General features: G+C 35.9%; 2 protein-coding genes across 4 annotated transcripts in view; one reads left to right on the top strand and one right to left on the bottom strand.

Annotated features, from left to right (window-relative positions):
• On the top strand, positions 1-8,693 carry CLEC9A (C-type lectin domain containing 9A). The gene is given in 8 exon segments (XM_059934947.1): positions 1-118; positions 1,617-1,697; positions 4,459-4,605; positions 6,433-6,566; positions 6,568-6,585; positions 7,747-7,868; positions 8,545-8,560; positions 8,562-8,693. Coding segments are annotated over 8 exon segments (741 nt in total). The 5' UTR covers positions 1-27.
• The window catches only part of CLEC1A (C-type lectin domain family 1 member A), a 24,321-nt gene continuing 16,922 nt past the window's right edge, over positions 8,392-15,790 (bottom strand). The window contains exons 5-8 of one of the 3 annotated variants that reach the window (XR_009505183.1): positions 14,456-14,574; positions 13,185-13,514; positions 9,133-9,254; positions 8,392-8,718 (exon numbers count right to left, since the gene is read on the bottom strand). Coding sequence is in view for 1 of the 3 variants with exons in the window: in XM_059934474.1 (XP_059790457.1) it covers positions 13,355-13,514; positions 14,456-14,574 (279 nt within the window). In the remaining 2 variants the exon portion in view is untranslated. Of the gene's footprint in view, positions 9,255-13,144; positions 13,515-14,455; positions 14,575-15,790 lie in introns of those variants that run through there. The other 2 variants (XR_009505182.1, XM_059934474.1) reach the window with 2 other exon arrangements.

Below are 15,790 nucleotides of genomic sequence, written 5' to 3' on the forward strand. Positions count from 1 at the left end.
CCCCTTACCTATCAAAGCACCTCAGACATGCAGGAGGAAGAGACATACACCTCTCTTCAGTGGGATAATCCAGCACCAAACCCTTATCAGAAACATCTGTCTTCCACCAAAAATTCAGGTAACCAGTTCTACTTATTTAGACCAAGACCTTGTGGTTTATGGGTTTTCTTTTTTTCCTGTTCTATGATGAGCCCAAGGTGATTTTTCTAACCTGAGATAACCCACTTAAGAGTATTATAATATGCATAATATGATAATATTAAAAATGAAATGAAGTGGAGGAGGAGTAAGTAGAAGTGAAAAAGGAAAAGAGAAATGGACTTGACAAATATGTATTACACTGGTTTTCTCTCTCTCTCTCTCTCTCTCTCTCTCTCACTGGAAAGACAAAGAATTCCTGGATTTGGAAAATAAGTGAAAGCAATCATATATTTTGTGTAATTTTAGTTCCCACGTAAAAACACCCTGCACATTATCTGATAAATACTAAGAAGTAAAAGAGAAAACGTAGGTTGAAAAAACTGGCAAACACTCATCAGCCTGGATCAGTTCTGTCTTTATAATTTAATATTCGTATTAGTCTCCTATTGTTTAGGTAATATATTACCACAGACTTAGGGGCTTAATACAACACAAATTTATTTTCTTATAGTTCTAGAGATCAGAAGTCCAAAATGGGTTCCTCTGGGCTGAAACCAAGGTGTCATGGGGCTACCTTCCCTAGAGAGGCTCTAGGGGGCAACCCATGCCCTGTCTTCTCCAGTTTCTAGAGCTGCATTTCTTGCTTTCCTTAGCTTGTGGCTCCTTTTCCATCTTCAAAAGACAGTAGCACATTTTCAAATGTCTCTCTTCTTCCTCCATCATATGGCAGTCTGTACCTCTAATCTAAATCTCACTTATAAATACCCAGATAAAACAAGATAATCTCCCCATCCCAAGATCCTTAACTTAATTATACCTTTAAAATCTCCTTTTCCACGTAAGGTAACACTTACTGGTTCCAGAGATTAGGATACAGGCATTTCAGGCAAAGCCGTTATTCAGCCTATGACATTGTTCAAAGATAAATTTTATACATTTTTCTGTAACTAGCATTAAGAATATAACAAATCACACATTCATTTTCCCTTCCTGAATAGTTGCAAAATTACCTTAAAAAATTGTCCTCATCCAAAATCGTACGTTTAAAGGGAAATACCTTTGAACCAATCATGCTCAAGTGACACTGGCAAGAGATGAGGAGATTGGAGACAGCCTCTTTGCCCTCAAAAACTAAAGCCTGCTGCCTGGCTTGCCATCATCTCTAAAAGATTGTTGGAAGAGAATACATCTAACTAGTTACTAAGTTTGTGGTGTTATATAAGGATAAGAGATGTATATTATTAAAACTGTTCAGTTTGGCATTTTTCCAAATCCAGTGTATTCCAAGTTATGACTTGCATTTCAAAGAGCTTGGGTTCACCTTTTCCTGTTACACACAGTTACACGGCCTCGCTGATTCTCTAGGAGGAATGTCTAATGTTAACTCCCTAGTTTACTCAGTGTCGTCCTATCCTGCCCCACCTCTTTCCTCTACCTTCTCTAATTCAATTTCATTGTCTCTATTCCTTGTTTAGGAACGTGGTGTCTTGTGACAGTGGTTTTATGTATCTTCTGCAAAGGCTCATTAGCAACCTCCATTTTCTTGGGTGTCAAGTGTAAGTACAAAAGGGTATCTTCAAAATAATCTATAGATAGGTTACATACTTCATGTAGTGTTATATACAATTATATGTATGTATGTCGTGGAACTGGAACTTCATAATTTATAAATGGATAAACAAATCAGTTAGAAACATCTAAATGACATAAATGATATAAAATAATGGCTTCGTTATTTAAGTTATGGGACATTTATTTGATATAACTCCCTAAGCACTCGGATGCTAATGATAACTTTTTTTTTTTTTGAAAGGAAGAGCCCAGATGGCCAGGCTCAGATGGTAAAGGCCTTTATTTTTTTTTAATTTAAATTTATTTATTTATTTATTTTTGGCTGTGTTGGGTCTTCGTTTTCTATGCGAGGGCTTCCTCTAGTTGCGGCGAGCGGGGGCCACTCTTCATCGCGGTGCGCGGGCCTTTCATTATCGCGGCCTCTCTTGTTGCGGAGCACAGGCTCCAGACGCGCAGGCTCAGTAATTGTGGCTCACGGGCCTAGTTGCTCCGCGGCATGTGGGATCTTCCCAGACCAGGGCTCGAACCCGTGTCCCCTGCATCGGCAGGCAGATTCTCAACCACTGCGCCACCAGGGAAGCCCTAATGATAACTTTTAATTGTTCAATTGCATGTTGTTTAACTCAAATCTAATACCATAGGTCTGTTTGGGGAAAATGATGCAAATAATTGCTTATATCATGATTCAATTTATGAATCATGTTAGTATGCCAAAGCTTGCAATTTGTAAGTTTTCAGTATAGGCTCTTCCTTTTCTAATATACATTTGTTCTAAATTTGACTTATACGATTATTTTAATATGAGTTTTTCACTTTATATTTGATGAGGTACCATTTAGTATGTTTAAGGTAAATGTGAGAACTTTGTTTGAGCCAATATTTAACCACATTTCTTTATTCCTTTTAGTCCAAACTGGAGACATGTTTCTATATCTAGCAAATGAATTTTTAATAAAATGTAACAATTACAGAACTGCAGGTTCCAGAAAAAGGACTAAGACCCTTTATTATCACTCATGCTAGTACTAAGAAATATGCTTAGCAAGACAGAGATGAAGGTTATAGTCTGGATAATTCTTATTTCTTGTATGCCTTGGCAAATCATTTTTCTGTCTAAGAGGAATTAGCTGGCAAAGGAGGATTAGGAGTTCTGAAATGAAGAAGAGAGGAGTACAAGGTTTGCTTCCACAAAGTACAGGAAACTTGACCTTGTTCATGTTAGCTATGATCTTATTTTCCTGGTGGTTCAGAGAGGAATGTTTTAATAATTTCTAGGCTCTCAAGAAGTAATTGTTACCTTGTCTATCTCCTCAAATAAAATTTCACAGCCCAGCATAAATGTCAGAACTTCCCTTATCTCACCCTATCCTCCCTCTGTACTTTATTAAAATACACATAAATATAAATATATATAGTATATATAATATACTATATATATTTATATATATAATGCTAGTCCATTTTTAAAAGAAATTCACAATTAAATATCTGTTTATCAAACATATATACTGGAAGCAGATTTGCAGAGTTGGAAGAGAACTACCATATATCCATAAAAATCCAGTTTTTTCTGTAAAAACTGGGGACTCTCAATGAAATATTGCCAAGTTCCATTCTAACTGCAAGAATACATATTTATCTGACATTGCAAATATCAAAAGTTATGGTTCAGGTATCAATTCTGTATAACAAATTTCAGTGTTATTTTATAAATATTAACTACTTGGGGTAAAAAGATGAAAGAAACTTGAAGTACAGAGAACAGTTTCAATTCAAAGCAAAATAACTGAAGGTGCAACATCTTGAAACAATATTGTCAAGTGAATGGAATGTAGAATTTGTTTTATACATAAAGATAAATCTATAGTCTCCAATCATCAGTTATTATATAGCTAAAAAGCATATAGTACATACTAAGGATGTTGATAAAATCATACTGTACATTTTTATGTCCTCAAAAATCTTGCTCTCTGATGGGCACATAATTTTGTTTTCTTCTCTGTCTAGTTTATGAAATCTGTTAAGATCAACCATGGCAATCATGTTCTTAACAAACTCTGGGTTATCTTAAACTGAATGAATTAATTTTGATCTAGAAATCCCACTTCTGGAAAGTTTTCCTATTGATAAACCTGCACATGTAGCAATAGGAAGAAAAAAAAAAAGATTGAAAAAAATGCAATTGCCTATCAGTAAGGGACCACTTAATTATAAAATGATACCTCCATGTGTGAAATTATGTATAACTAAGGTTCTTTATTGCAGTATTTCAGTAATATCAAAAGATTACAAATAGTCTAAACTAGAGAATTATTAAAATAAATCATGACATATCCATACAGTAGAATCCTATATAACAAAAGAATGAGAAAGCTCTTTATGTACTAACAAACACAGTATTATGTCCAAAATATATTTTAAGTGTTAAAATAAAAAGTGAAAAACCATGTAAAAAGATTGTTCCCATTTGTGTAAAGGGGAAGGCGGGGATTTTATATTCATTTGCATGCAAAGTTCAAAATATCTCTGGAAGAATAAAAAAGAAATTGGCAAACCTGACTACTTTGGGAGACTGGAATTGGGTGAATAAGGAAACAGGAATGGCAAAGAGCCTTTTTGCTGTGCATTCTTTGTAGGTTTTAATCACAAATATAATCAGTAATGTGTAGTTCTCTTTAGTCTATGTTGAAGGTTTACTTTGTTATATGTCAGTATTTTATCAGGAATGGTTGTTATTGTTTGAAGTGCTCCAGGTGTCCACTACTGCAATGAAGCAGCAAGAAAAACTCATCCAATGGGACAGAGTACTGCTCAACTTCACACAATGGAAGAGAAACCATGGCCTCCAGATGAAATATTGCCAAACATTGAGGCAGAAGTCTTTCAGTTCAGGTAATTGATACAAAATCAGTTTCCACTGCGTGGATACACATGTATACACCAATTCCTCAAAACAACAACAACAACAAAAAACAAGTGACATACATTTTATTCTTTGTAAAATTATAGTCAAGATTTCATAATAGGAGAGACATACTTTTGATCTACTCTTCAGTTCAATCTCATATATATACATATATATATCAATAGTATGTGGAAAATACTGAGGTTCCAAGAAATACAGATAAGGAAAATATACAGTCAAATGTCAAAATGGAATGTGTGAGATTAGTAGGTACGATTAAACAACAAAAAACGCAACATATTATGTGTTATCCAATCATTCAAATTTATGTGTATCTTTAATTAGAGCTCCAAATGCCTCAATTTATTTAGTTTAGATCTTGCTTTAGATTCAAATTTAGATATCTCTTGAAGCAGAAAATTCATTTTGAAAATCAGGGTATTTACAAAAATTATAACAATGCAGGGTTCAGCTCTTTTTTAAAAATTCTATGAAGTGACTTTGGTTTTATCTTTTTCATCCCTTACAAGCATTTTAAACCTGTCTATTTCGACTTGTTAATAGTGTGTCAAGTACTCTGTGGTTACTTAACTAGTGTTTAATAATACTAATACATAAAATTTAGAGAATTAACTTCCCTGTAGCGGATATCGTTTTAGTAATTGTCAATAAGAGAGGTCAAAAACCTACCATAGCTCCTTCTAATTGAAATTTAGTCAAGTAAACGTTTAAAAAACTTCCATGTTTTTAAATATAACAGACTACTGAAAGCATGAGTTAGGCCCACCTCTGAGCCATCAACCTTAAATCAGTGACGATATCCATTTTGGAGACTTACAAATCCAGCATGTTCTCAACCTTTCAACTGCCACTTCAACACTACTTATGCTATGACTTTAACAATATTCAGGATACTGATTAGAGTGTATTTCAAACAAAGGATATTGAAGAGCCTTAAATAACTTGACATCTGTGCCATGGAGACCGATAATGAACTATTTTTGGTCTTAAGTAGAAGGCTTTTCTCTAATAACTAGTGTTCTGGCAGTTTCAGTGTCTTTCCCTCTATAAAACTGTGCCAGAAACAGTTGGTCAAATTCTTCCTCTTTGGTACCCCTTTTATACATTTGAGCATCCTTCTTTTGTGAATACATTCTTTCTTAACACAGGTTCTGTAAAACTGGTTAAACACTATGGCTTACTTCTTAGTTACATCAAAGTCCTAAAATAAACATATTGGTCACTTGTGTTTTTGTTCACTTTTCCTCACCCACAAGTTTTAAAATCATTCCTCAAGGTGCATTGTTTGTTCTCTCCATTCTATGCGAAAAATTTTCATGTTTAACTCTCAGAATTTAAACATCAACTTGAGGCTTATTATGCCACTCAATTAATTGGGAATGTACTTATTATTATGCTCGGTACATTCCCAATTAAATTGGGCCAATAAGATTAAAAGACATGAAACAATAAGCAAACAAATGAAGATTATAAATGATGTAAAGTTAAAAGGAGGAAAGATTTCTAAAACTAGAATAATCAGATCAATTATTATAGAGGAGGAACAATTTGGGAATAGATATTCTCAAATTAATTTTATCTTAAACTAATTCTTAGAGACCTACTGCACTTGGAAATAATTGTATAAATCTTACTGTATTCAGCCTCAAAGCAGCTGAAGTTGGTAAGTACTGCATCATATGAACCATTGGGTTAAAGGGTCCAGCTTTACTGGGAGTGACACAAGGGTTCTTTTGAGAAGATATGCTATTAATATTTTTACAATAACTTTAATAAAATGTTTATATTTGAAACCCGTAACTGCAGCCCTTGTCCAGACAACTGGATTCAGAATGGAGAAAGGTATTACCATGTCTTTGAAAACTGGACAATTTGACACACCAGTAGAGAGGATTGTTTGAAGGAGGGATCTAAGCTTCTACAAATAAGACAGCAAAGAAGAAATGGTAAACACTGTTTTATAGTTTCACATCATTCTGAAAATACCATATTACCCATTAAAAGAAAAGACTGGTTCTCATAAGACAGAATTCCTTGATACTCTATAACAATGGTAGATTTGTTGAAAAAAAGGTTTAACACACAAAGTAAGAATTAGCATGGCTTGTTTTCCTTTTAACTGGAGAAACAAAAAGCGAGATGGTTATTCAAAAATCAAGGAGAATATGTTAGTTCTATGTCCTTTGTTAATCAAAAAGGGGAAAGGGTAAGAGAAATACCGTTTTGTAACACGGTAACCCACTCCAAGATATGCATACATTATAAGTGTATGTATGTTTTAAATGTCTTATTTTCAATGCTGTAGGGAAGTATAATAAGCTATAACAATTTTGTAATTATCAAGAAAAGTAGAAGTATAAAAAGTGAGATGACATCATGAAATGGAGAGATTTATGAAAATAAGCATCTGCTAAATGAAAAATTTAATTGACCTTAAATCTAGTTTACTAACATCTTAACGAGCAAACAGCAGGATGTTTCCCTGAAATCATTCTACCCATAAATTATGTGTGAAGTAGAAGACATAGTTACACATTTATGAATTTATTAAAAATGTATGCCTACTATATTTAGTAACTAGTCAAAGTTCATTTTTGCAAGAGTAATAGTAGAACAATTTGTTAAGGCTATACAATAAACCAAGGCAACTTGGACTAACTTATTACAATTATGGGTTCACACTATTTTTTCTGTGCAAATTTAGTGACAAAAGTTAGAAATATTTCTTCTCACAAAATATGCCTACCGTTAAGTTGCTTCTGGAATCTTCTAAACTATTTCTGACATTGAAATATCCTGGGTAAGTCATATACTATATGCCAAATTCTGAATCTGTTAAAACTATTTTGATACCAGATGCCTAATTTTTCCATAGTCCTTAACACCACATTGATCATTTAGCAATAAGGAAAAAGGTATCCTTTCTTTGAAACATCCTCTCTCTCTCTCTCTTTCCAGCTCTCAAATTCTAATTACTTCTGTGGAAACAAAATACCACACTTTATATTTCATGGTAATTTATTGGGGTTTTTCTGGTAGTACCCCCACCCCCACCCCCACCCCCCCGCTCCATCCTCGGTTCACTGTTCAAGTCTTGTTTCTTATAGGACTTTATCACTGGCAGCCTGAGGTAGATCAAAAGAAGCTATGATTACTGGGTGGGACTGTCTCAGGATGGGTCCAGACAACCTTGGCTTTGGCAAGACGGCTCCTCTCCTTCCCCTGATCTGTAAGTCTCTGAGGGAAACATTCCCAGAAGAATTAGACACAGGAGGGAAATCAAAAGTTCATTTTATTTTATACCTTACATTTCCTCCAGAAGACATAACCAGCATGATAATTTCACAGGCTTCTGATTGGAATCAAAGCCAAGATAATTTAAGAATGGCTACATGACTTCTAAATTTTCTCCATCTCAGCCCCACTGCCATTACACTGTAGCACATTCACATCAAAATTTGAGAGTCTGAATGAACAATATTATGTGATTATCAAGTACATTTCCTTTGTATCATTTAAAGGCCAGAGTGCTAAGGGCAAGAGACTATAGTAGTTAGTTATTAGGCAATTTCCATGGTAAGCTTTCAGAAAGAACTGCGGAGGCTGGTCAGCAGTGCCTTCGTATTTTGAGAATTAAGAATCAGAAAAGAGATTCCAAATTAGAGCCTCTCCTTTTGTATCCAAGCTTTTAAAAAAAAAAAAAAAAAAATGCTGCTTGTTGAAGTAATATTTACATACTTTATTGAGAGAAAATAGTTCTGTTATTGAAGAAGAAGGGCAAAACTACCTCAAGAGGGTGACAGATTAAAACAAAAGGAAAAGCTGTACATCTCTCATTTTATTGCCCAGAGGACATTCCCATAAGCCCAACACCTAACCTCAGATACACTGACTTGCCTCTCCAGGTCACCAATACAGGGACCCCCAATCAACTAACCAGGTCTGTGGATACCTCAGAAACAACGGCCTTTCTTCCGCTAACTGCAGCATTTGGAAATATTTCATCTGTGAGAAATACGCATTAAGATCTTCACCTGAAAGAAATTTTGCTTGAAGTGATTGCTCCATTACGGTAATACCTGCAACAGATCATTGGAAAACCTGTAACAATGAGTTTAAGAGCCAGCGCAGAAGTAAACCAGTGCAAGGGTTGTGAAACCAGCTACCTGAGACACAAAACCTATCTTGCATTTACACTTGGTAATATTCCTCAACATTTTCCAGATGTTCCTTTGACATTGTTCAAATTAATTACCAAGAATAAAATTGGTTTAGAGCAACAGAGGACAAAACCCTGAAGAGTGGAAAACAAGCTGAAGAAAAAACATTTCTATTTGTCATTTTTTTTCTTCCTCTCTCTCTCTCTCTCTCTCTTTAATTTAGAGTGACTGTGAACTCCACAGAAAAATCTATAAGTCACTGGGGAGATGATGCAGTTTTAGCTGACTGATACTCTTTTTAATAAATGAATAAATGTGATCTTTTAAACTCACTGTTTGCCAGATCTTTCTGTGCATTTGCTGGGTTTCCAGGCATTATGTTATTGGACCAGTAGGATGGGAGGATAGAGATATGGATTTTCAAATTGGAAGGAAGACAGGATGCTCTCTGCTGCCTGTAAGACAATACCATTTTTAGGACTGCAGAATTCTACTGGAGAGATGAACAACCAGAGCTACACGTAAGTGGAAGGAATAGTCAGGCTGCCAATATCAGCGTGTCTCCAGTAAAGAAGAGCTGCGAGCTGCCTTCCTGCCTCTCACTGACCATCCCCACCACTCGCAAATCAAAAGACTCACGATCTGGATTCTCAAGGTTAACACTCCAGCACTTCTAACTACATGTCTCTGTGTCTCAATGTCCTCCTTGAAAAACAGTAATAGAACTTGCTTCAAAATATTGTTTGAGGACTAAATTATTAATATATGTAAACTTGCTGAGAACTCCATCTGTTCTTGCTCTTGTTACCTGGAGCATCAGTCATCTCTAGGCACCAACCTCATTTCTGTATTCCAGATAAAAATGACCCCTTTACTGCTCATGTTATAAGAAGATTGAGAAGATAAAGTGTATGGGTTAATTGTCACCAAGTATCTGGAGAGAATATCTGTCTTAAAGTCAATAAATCTATAGACAATCCCTATCCTAGGTCTGCGGACTCCTTGAAGCATGGACTAGCTTGTCCCCCACAGACAACGGATGTGAAAGTGTCTGATGACTTACAGAAAGGAAAATTTCACTCATTATTATTACATTACTTTTCTACCACTTGCCTACCATCCCTAGAACAATACCTTACCATTCAGCAGATTCTCATCAAATAGATGTTAAATTCAATATAATTTTACTTACTCTTTCATTTCTCACAAGGAGTAGCTGAGATACATTAGATTCTCATCTTTCTCTCCTCATAAAAAAGACACCACTTAAATAAATAAGGTGAAATAAAACCTAATTCACGGAGGCAGTAGAAATCATTTAAGTGAACCTGGAAGTCTATTGTAAAAGATGACCTCTGAAGGAGACATTCCTTTAGGGATGGGAAGGGCATGTTTTTGTGTTTTGTTTCTTTATTTACCCTTGACTTGGAGCTTAAATGGTGGGAATTTCAATAAAAGGGATTATTCTCTAGTTTTCTGCTGAACCTAGAAAAGGAAAATAGCAAAGAAAACACAGTATAAATTGTCCCCTCTGTTTTTTACAGCTGGCAGCTCAATGTAATAACCTGGAATAAAGGGGAAATAATAGCAAACTTTAGAAGCAAAGACTGTTTGTCTTCAAGATTCTTCAAAGTATTGTCATGGAGCTGTGTTTAGAGAAAGGATAGGAAGCATTTAATAACTCTTTTTAGAAGAAGTACAATGAAGCCAGAGGCAAACATCCTACAGCTGACATCATCCGCCAGCATGTGATGCAGTATTTACAAGTCCGAGTTTTATCTATAGAGCAGCTGGCATAAGCCTCTACAGATTTCCTCAGTGGTAATATTGCTTTCCACACAGATGGTATGGGGGGAAGATTTTTCCTTGCAGTTTGCTGTTGGCCCAGAAAAGCAAGGCCTTTTTCAACACAGTGGTAAAAGACTGGACCTTAACACCGGGATAATCAGTTTCATATCCTAGTCCCACCAATAATGAACTGGGTAACTGATACGTCTCACTGAGTTCCAGATTAGTTTTTAAAAAGGGAAAGGATAGAAAAAATAAAACCCTGTCCTATAAATGTAAAGAGGCTTTTTTAACATGCTCTATCCAAAGGACATTAAACGTATGAAAAGAAAAACTTTGGTAATATTGACAGAATAATAATATCATTAGATTCTAAAAATCGATTCATACAATGAAACTTGTAAAAGAAGTTATGTACACTTGAAATCAGATTATGCAGCTTTTTGTATTCTTCAAAAACTGCAAGAATTCCATTAGAAAGTATTCGACTCCCAAATATTGAGGGCAACCCTGAGGCAACTTTCTAGACCTTTCTACGTATTTCACCATCTGCTACTATCTCTAAAGTAAAAGCTCCCAGCACACTTCTCACATTTCCTGCTGTTACAAGGCCCCTGACCTGTTTCCTGTTGATAAATTTTAAGAGCTGGTTCAATATCCTCAGGAAAAGAAATAGCTCATTGTTTACCCTGGGGAACTCGGATCTACCAGGAAAGGCCATGTTCCTCATTTAACATTTCCCCACAGTTTCTTCAGAATTACCTAAACACACAAGAGCCTAGAAGAAAAAAAGTTTTCTCGTGTTGGAAAACCCATTCACGGGGTGCTACCCTCTCTGATTCTCAACCGAAAATTGTTCTCAGAAAGTCATATTATGATTATTGCCTATTCTTAAAATTTTTTTATAAAAAGTTTGTGGAGTGAATGCTGTGCCATACTCCTTTCTGTTCTTCTGAAATATTTGCTCATGTCGTGATCAGTACTGTGGATTTTATTAGGTAGATGAGGAGGCTGAGGGCAAAGATGGAGAGGAATCAGCTCAAGAATAACAAACGTCAGATACATGCTGTTATTTTTCCTTCCTCACCATCTAAAGTGACACTTTCCCTTAGGCTGCAGATCTGGAGAGAAAACACTAATCATCACCCACTAACCAGGCAGCTAGACTTGTTAAAGCAATGACATTTAAAGAGACACCCGTCATCCAGCCCTGAACTAGTCTGCAGTCATGTAAGATGCCAGGGGTCAAAACTGAATGTGTGCCACCTCAATTTTACTTAGTTCACAAAATCATTTGACTTTCTCAGATTAACCATATTTTCTTTCCGCAGTAACAAGGCTTAAATAACACTTAATTGTTTAACTAAAGTTCTAATCCATGTCTCTCGTTATGTGCTTATTATATCAACCATGTTCATTAAATATCTGCACCCATCATGGAAAATATTTAGTAATATCCACAGGCCCCCAGTGTAGGGGCCTCTCTATTATTTGTTCACGAACATAGGTCTCTGAAGAAGGTTGTTTATGCTTGCTTTCGCTTCCCTACTTTTAAAAACTAAATCCCTCCTCTGCTTTTCTACATATTTTTAATATCCCTTACATTTTACATTGCAATGTAGATTATGAAACTAATTCCACATGTACCTCATTTCAGCCAACAATAACACCCTGAGGAAACTGTAAATATGTCTACTTTATACTTGATGAAATAAGTTTTGTGAAGTTAAGGGATTTGCCAGATAATAAATTACAATACGGGATCTAAAACTTCATTTTATGGTCACAAATGCAGTTCTTTTTGCAGGACACAATAAAACGATACAAAATTTGTTCAATGCTGAAGAAATTTCCTAACTAATTAACAGAAAATTGAAGGGAAAATTCTTAAGGAAGAAATCTACAAGCAACGATTGATAAGCGACACAGTCTTACAGGAATAAATACAAACATCTCCCCTTTATCATGTATTTGCTAATTCAATGTCATTTCACCATGAGATAGATGTTTACTGAAAATAAAACTGAAGCATCCCCATTTCCACTGTTGAAAAACAAAGAATGATACTAGATTATCCTTTCTAGTGTTAAACCCCTAAAATTGATTTATCTCTAAGTCCATGAAGTCAGTGGTTGTGATGGTGTTACTTGCAATGATTTCTGTTATGTGCGTGCATATTGTCCTGAGCTAGGGGCACCTGCACAGAAGCCAGCTGTGTATGCAGATGTCACAGTGTCTCTTTCACTTGCCATGACCTGATTGGATAACTCACCCTATCACAATTCGGTCGACTCATCTTTAGCCACACATTGATGATATAAACGTGCCTCAAAAGATTTAAAATTTAAAATGTTAAAACCATCCTCTTGAAGACAGCATGCCTCTCCAAGACTTCTTATTTTTCTCAAATCATGAAATAATCAGTACTCTTGTAGAGTCCCCACAAACTCTCAGTAAGGCACACACAACCACAACACTGATTGCTCTCACATTTTGAAGAGCGTCTTTACGCTGAATTTTTCCCCAAATCACAAGTCCATTCTAAAACCACCAACACTTTCCATTATTTACATTTATTATTATCAAATCTTCAGTACCTGGAAGGTATGAACAGGGATGAAATGGAAGGAAAAGGAACGGAAACCACACTAGGCCAGGCGCACATAAAGAGCTTGACTTTTGTTCTGCAGAGCAGAATCTTCCACTTCTCTGAAGGGAGGCTGCAGTTGCAGCTGGAGCTGGAGAACCACTGGCCTCCGTGTCCGGCTCAGAGAGGCTCGTGGAGTCTCTGCAGCTTCACTGTGGCCGCAGCTCTTTCACACGCGCATCGCCTCAACTCCTTGCAGTCCTTGGAGAAAGCCTTTCCATTGAGGATGGCCACACAGTCCCTACTTCTTAGGCTGGTGAAATCTACTACAATCTCAAACCTCAAAAAAGAAAAAAAAAAGACCATTTTATCATAGCTTACTTGTAAAATACAAAAGTACACAGAGAGTGTCCTAAGCTTGATAAAATGATAGAATAGACACCCATAATGAGTTTACTGGAAAGATGGGGTCACCAGACTCTTTCCTCAGTTTCCATAAGCATTCTTAGAAGCACCGGGTCACCCAAAACAACAAAAACTATTTCTAACTAAAATTAAAATACACGTCATGATCCAATTTATCATTCGATTTTACTGCCATCTGAAAAATTATCTACCTTCTCTGTGACTCAGTTTATTTAACTGTAAAAAATAATCACATTGAATATGTACTATCTCCTGGAAAAAGAAATCCGATATAGGTATATAGAAAGGTGTCTGCTTAAACAAGGCTTTAAACTGTAATATATTTTGATATAGATATTACGCTCACCGATCTCAAACAATATACCATACACATTCCTATCTAAATGCTCATATAAGTAAAACTAATTTTTGATAATATTACTGTTTATATTGTGAGTAAATCTATTCTCAGAGACTGTATTTTGAAAGATGTGCTCCCCATTTCACTGTACAGAAAGTCAAGAAATCTGAGGTCTTATACTTTCTCTGGGTATTGACAAGTTGTAGAGTTGTGCGATCTTAGGCAGGTCACCCATTACAACCTGGGCTTCAGTTTATTCACCCATAAGAGAGCCCTCTCTCTTCCTCCCTCTCTCTCCCTCTCTCTGAGAGAATCCCGGTCTGTCTCTCTCACTGGTTTATGAGCCATTCTGAGAGTAAGTACTATGTTTTATACACCTTTGGAAGCCCTCCTACAAACACAGTATCCATACAAAGCAGATGTTCTCGCTTGTTGAACCAAATGGTTGGACTCTTGTCACTCAAGCAAAAGCTCTCTATTAAATGCCTTTCCCATGAAATGTGCTGAAGGCTTACAGTTCATGGGAGTAAGGGGCTCCGTCCATCCACAGCCAGGCCTTGCCATTGCCGTTGCGGGATAGCCCTGTCCAATAAGAGTAGAAAAACTCAGAGTAGCTCTGAGGCATGGCAAACTCCTGTGAAAGGCACACAAGAAAACCTTTAGCTTTAGAATTGTTATATACATACAGAGATGTGTAGGGCTGGCCCTCACTTTTAATATGAGAACAACACATGAGTCTTGCCCACATAGATGATAGTACATTTAAGAAAAAGAGTGTCCATGCTGAGGTCAGTTAATTTGTCCAAATTAAAGAATTATTTTGTCTTAATAAGCATAGACTATATGCTGATGTTCTGAAACCAAGAATCACATCAACCAAGATTTATAAATGACCCATTATTTTCAAGTCACATGATTTAACAAGATTGATATAAAAAATATGGGATGTAGAGATGTGGAGTGATTCTGGAAACTGGAAGAATCTGGAAGGAAAAGTGCAGGAATGGGAAGTAATCTTCATGAATACATGTGAAAAGGACTGACCAGGAACGAGAAAAGAATAATGAATATACTTTAATGCAAAGAGGGGTAAAAGAAAAATTTATAAGGCTGATTTATGTCTCAGACTAAGACGGGAAAAAAGAGAAATGTTTCATATATATGCATATACATTTTTGTGTATTTACATATATGTAATTCCTTTTCTACTATCCATGTTGAAAAATGTTTAAAGTTATTTATTTCCTTCTATATCATCTCACTCTTTAACACAGAAATTATCTAAATCTTTTATCATTACCCATTGTTATACCTTCCTTTTCCACGAAACTATGAGTTCCTTAAGGACATATACTTTGTTTTGTTCATTTTCACATCCTCAATCCCTCGGATAATTAATGGCACATATTGGTTCAATAAAAGATTATTGGAAATATAAATGAAACTATCACTAAGCGATAGTTACAGAATAGGCATATCAAAGAAACTGTAGTTGAAAATATTGTTTCCAACTGAATGGTGGCCCCTTCACATTAAAAGTTCTATAAATAAATCGTATGAAAGTGACTTAAATATATGCAAATACATGAAGTGCATGAGATAAAATTACTACGTAACTTTCATAATAATACTTCTAACCACTGCATCTAGTATACTTCAGTGGTATATCTGAATCCTCAGTTTGTGCTGGAGGTGGAGGAAACAGAGAATAAAAAAAATTAGGAGGTTTTATGCCAGGATACATTGGCTTAGTCAAATAAATCGCCTCTTTTTCTGCCTAAATTGAGCCATCAAGAGCCACCTGGAGGGGTGGGATAGGGAGGGTGGGAGGGAGACGCAAGAGGGAGGAG

This window comes from Balaenoptera ricei, chromosome 10, assembly GCF_028023285.1.
Source record: "Balaenoptera ricei isolate mBalRic1 chromosome 10, mBalRic1.hap2, whole genome shotgun sequence".
Classification (NCBI taxonomy): Eukaryota; Metazoa; Chordata; class Mammalia; order Artiodactyla; family Balaenopteridae; genus Balaenoptera; species Balaenoptera ricei.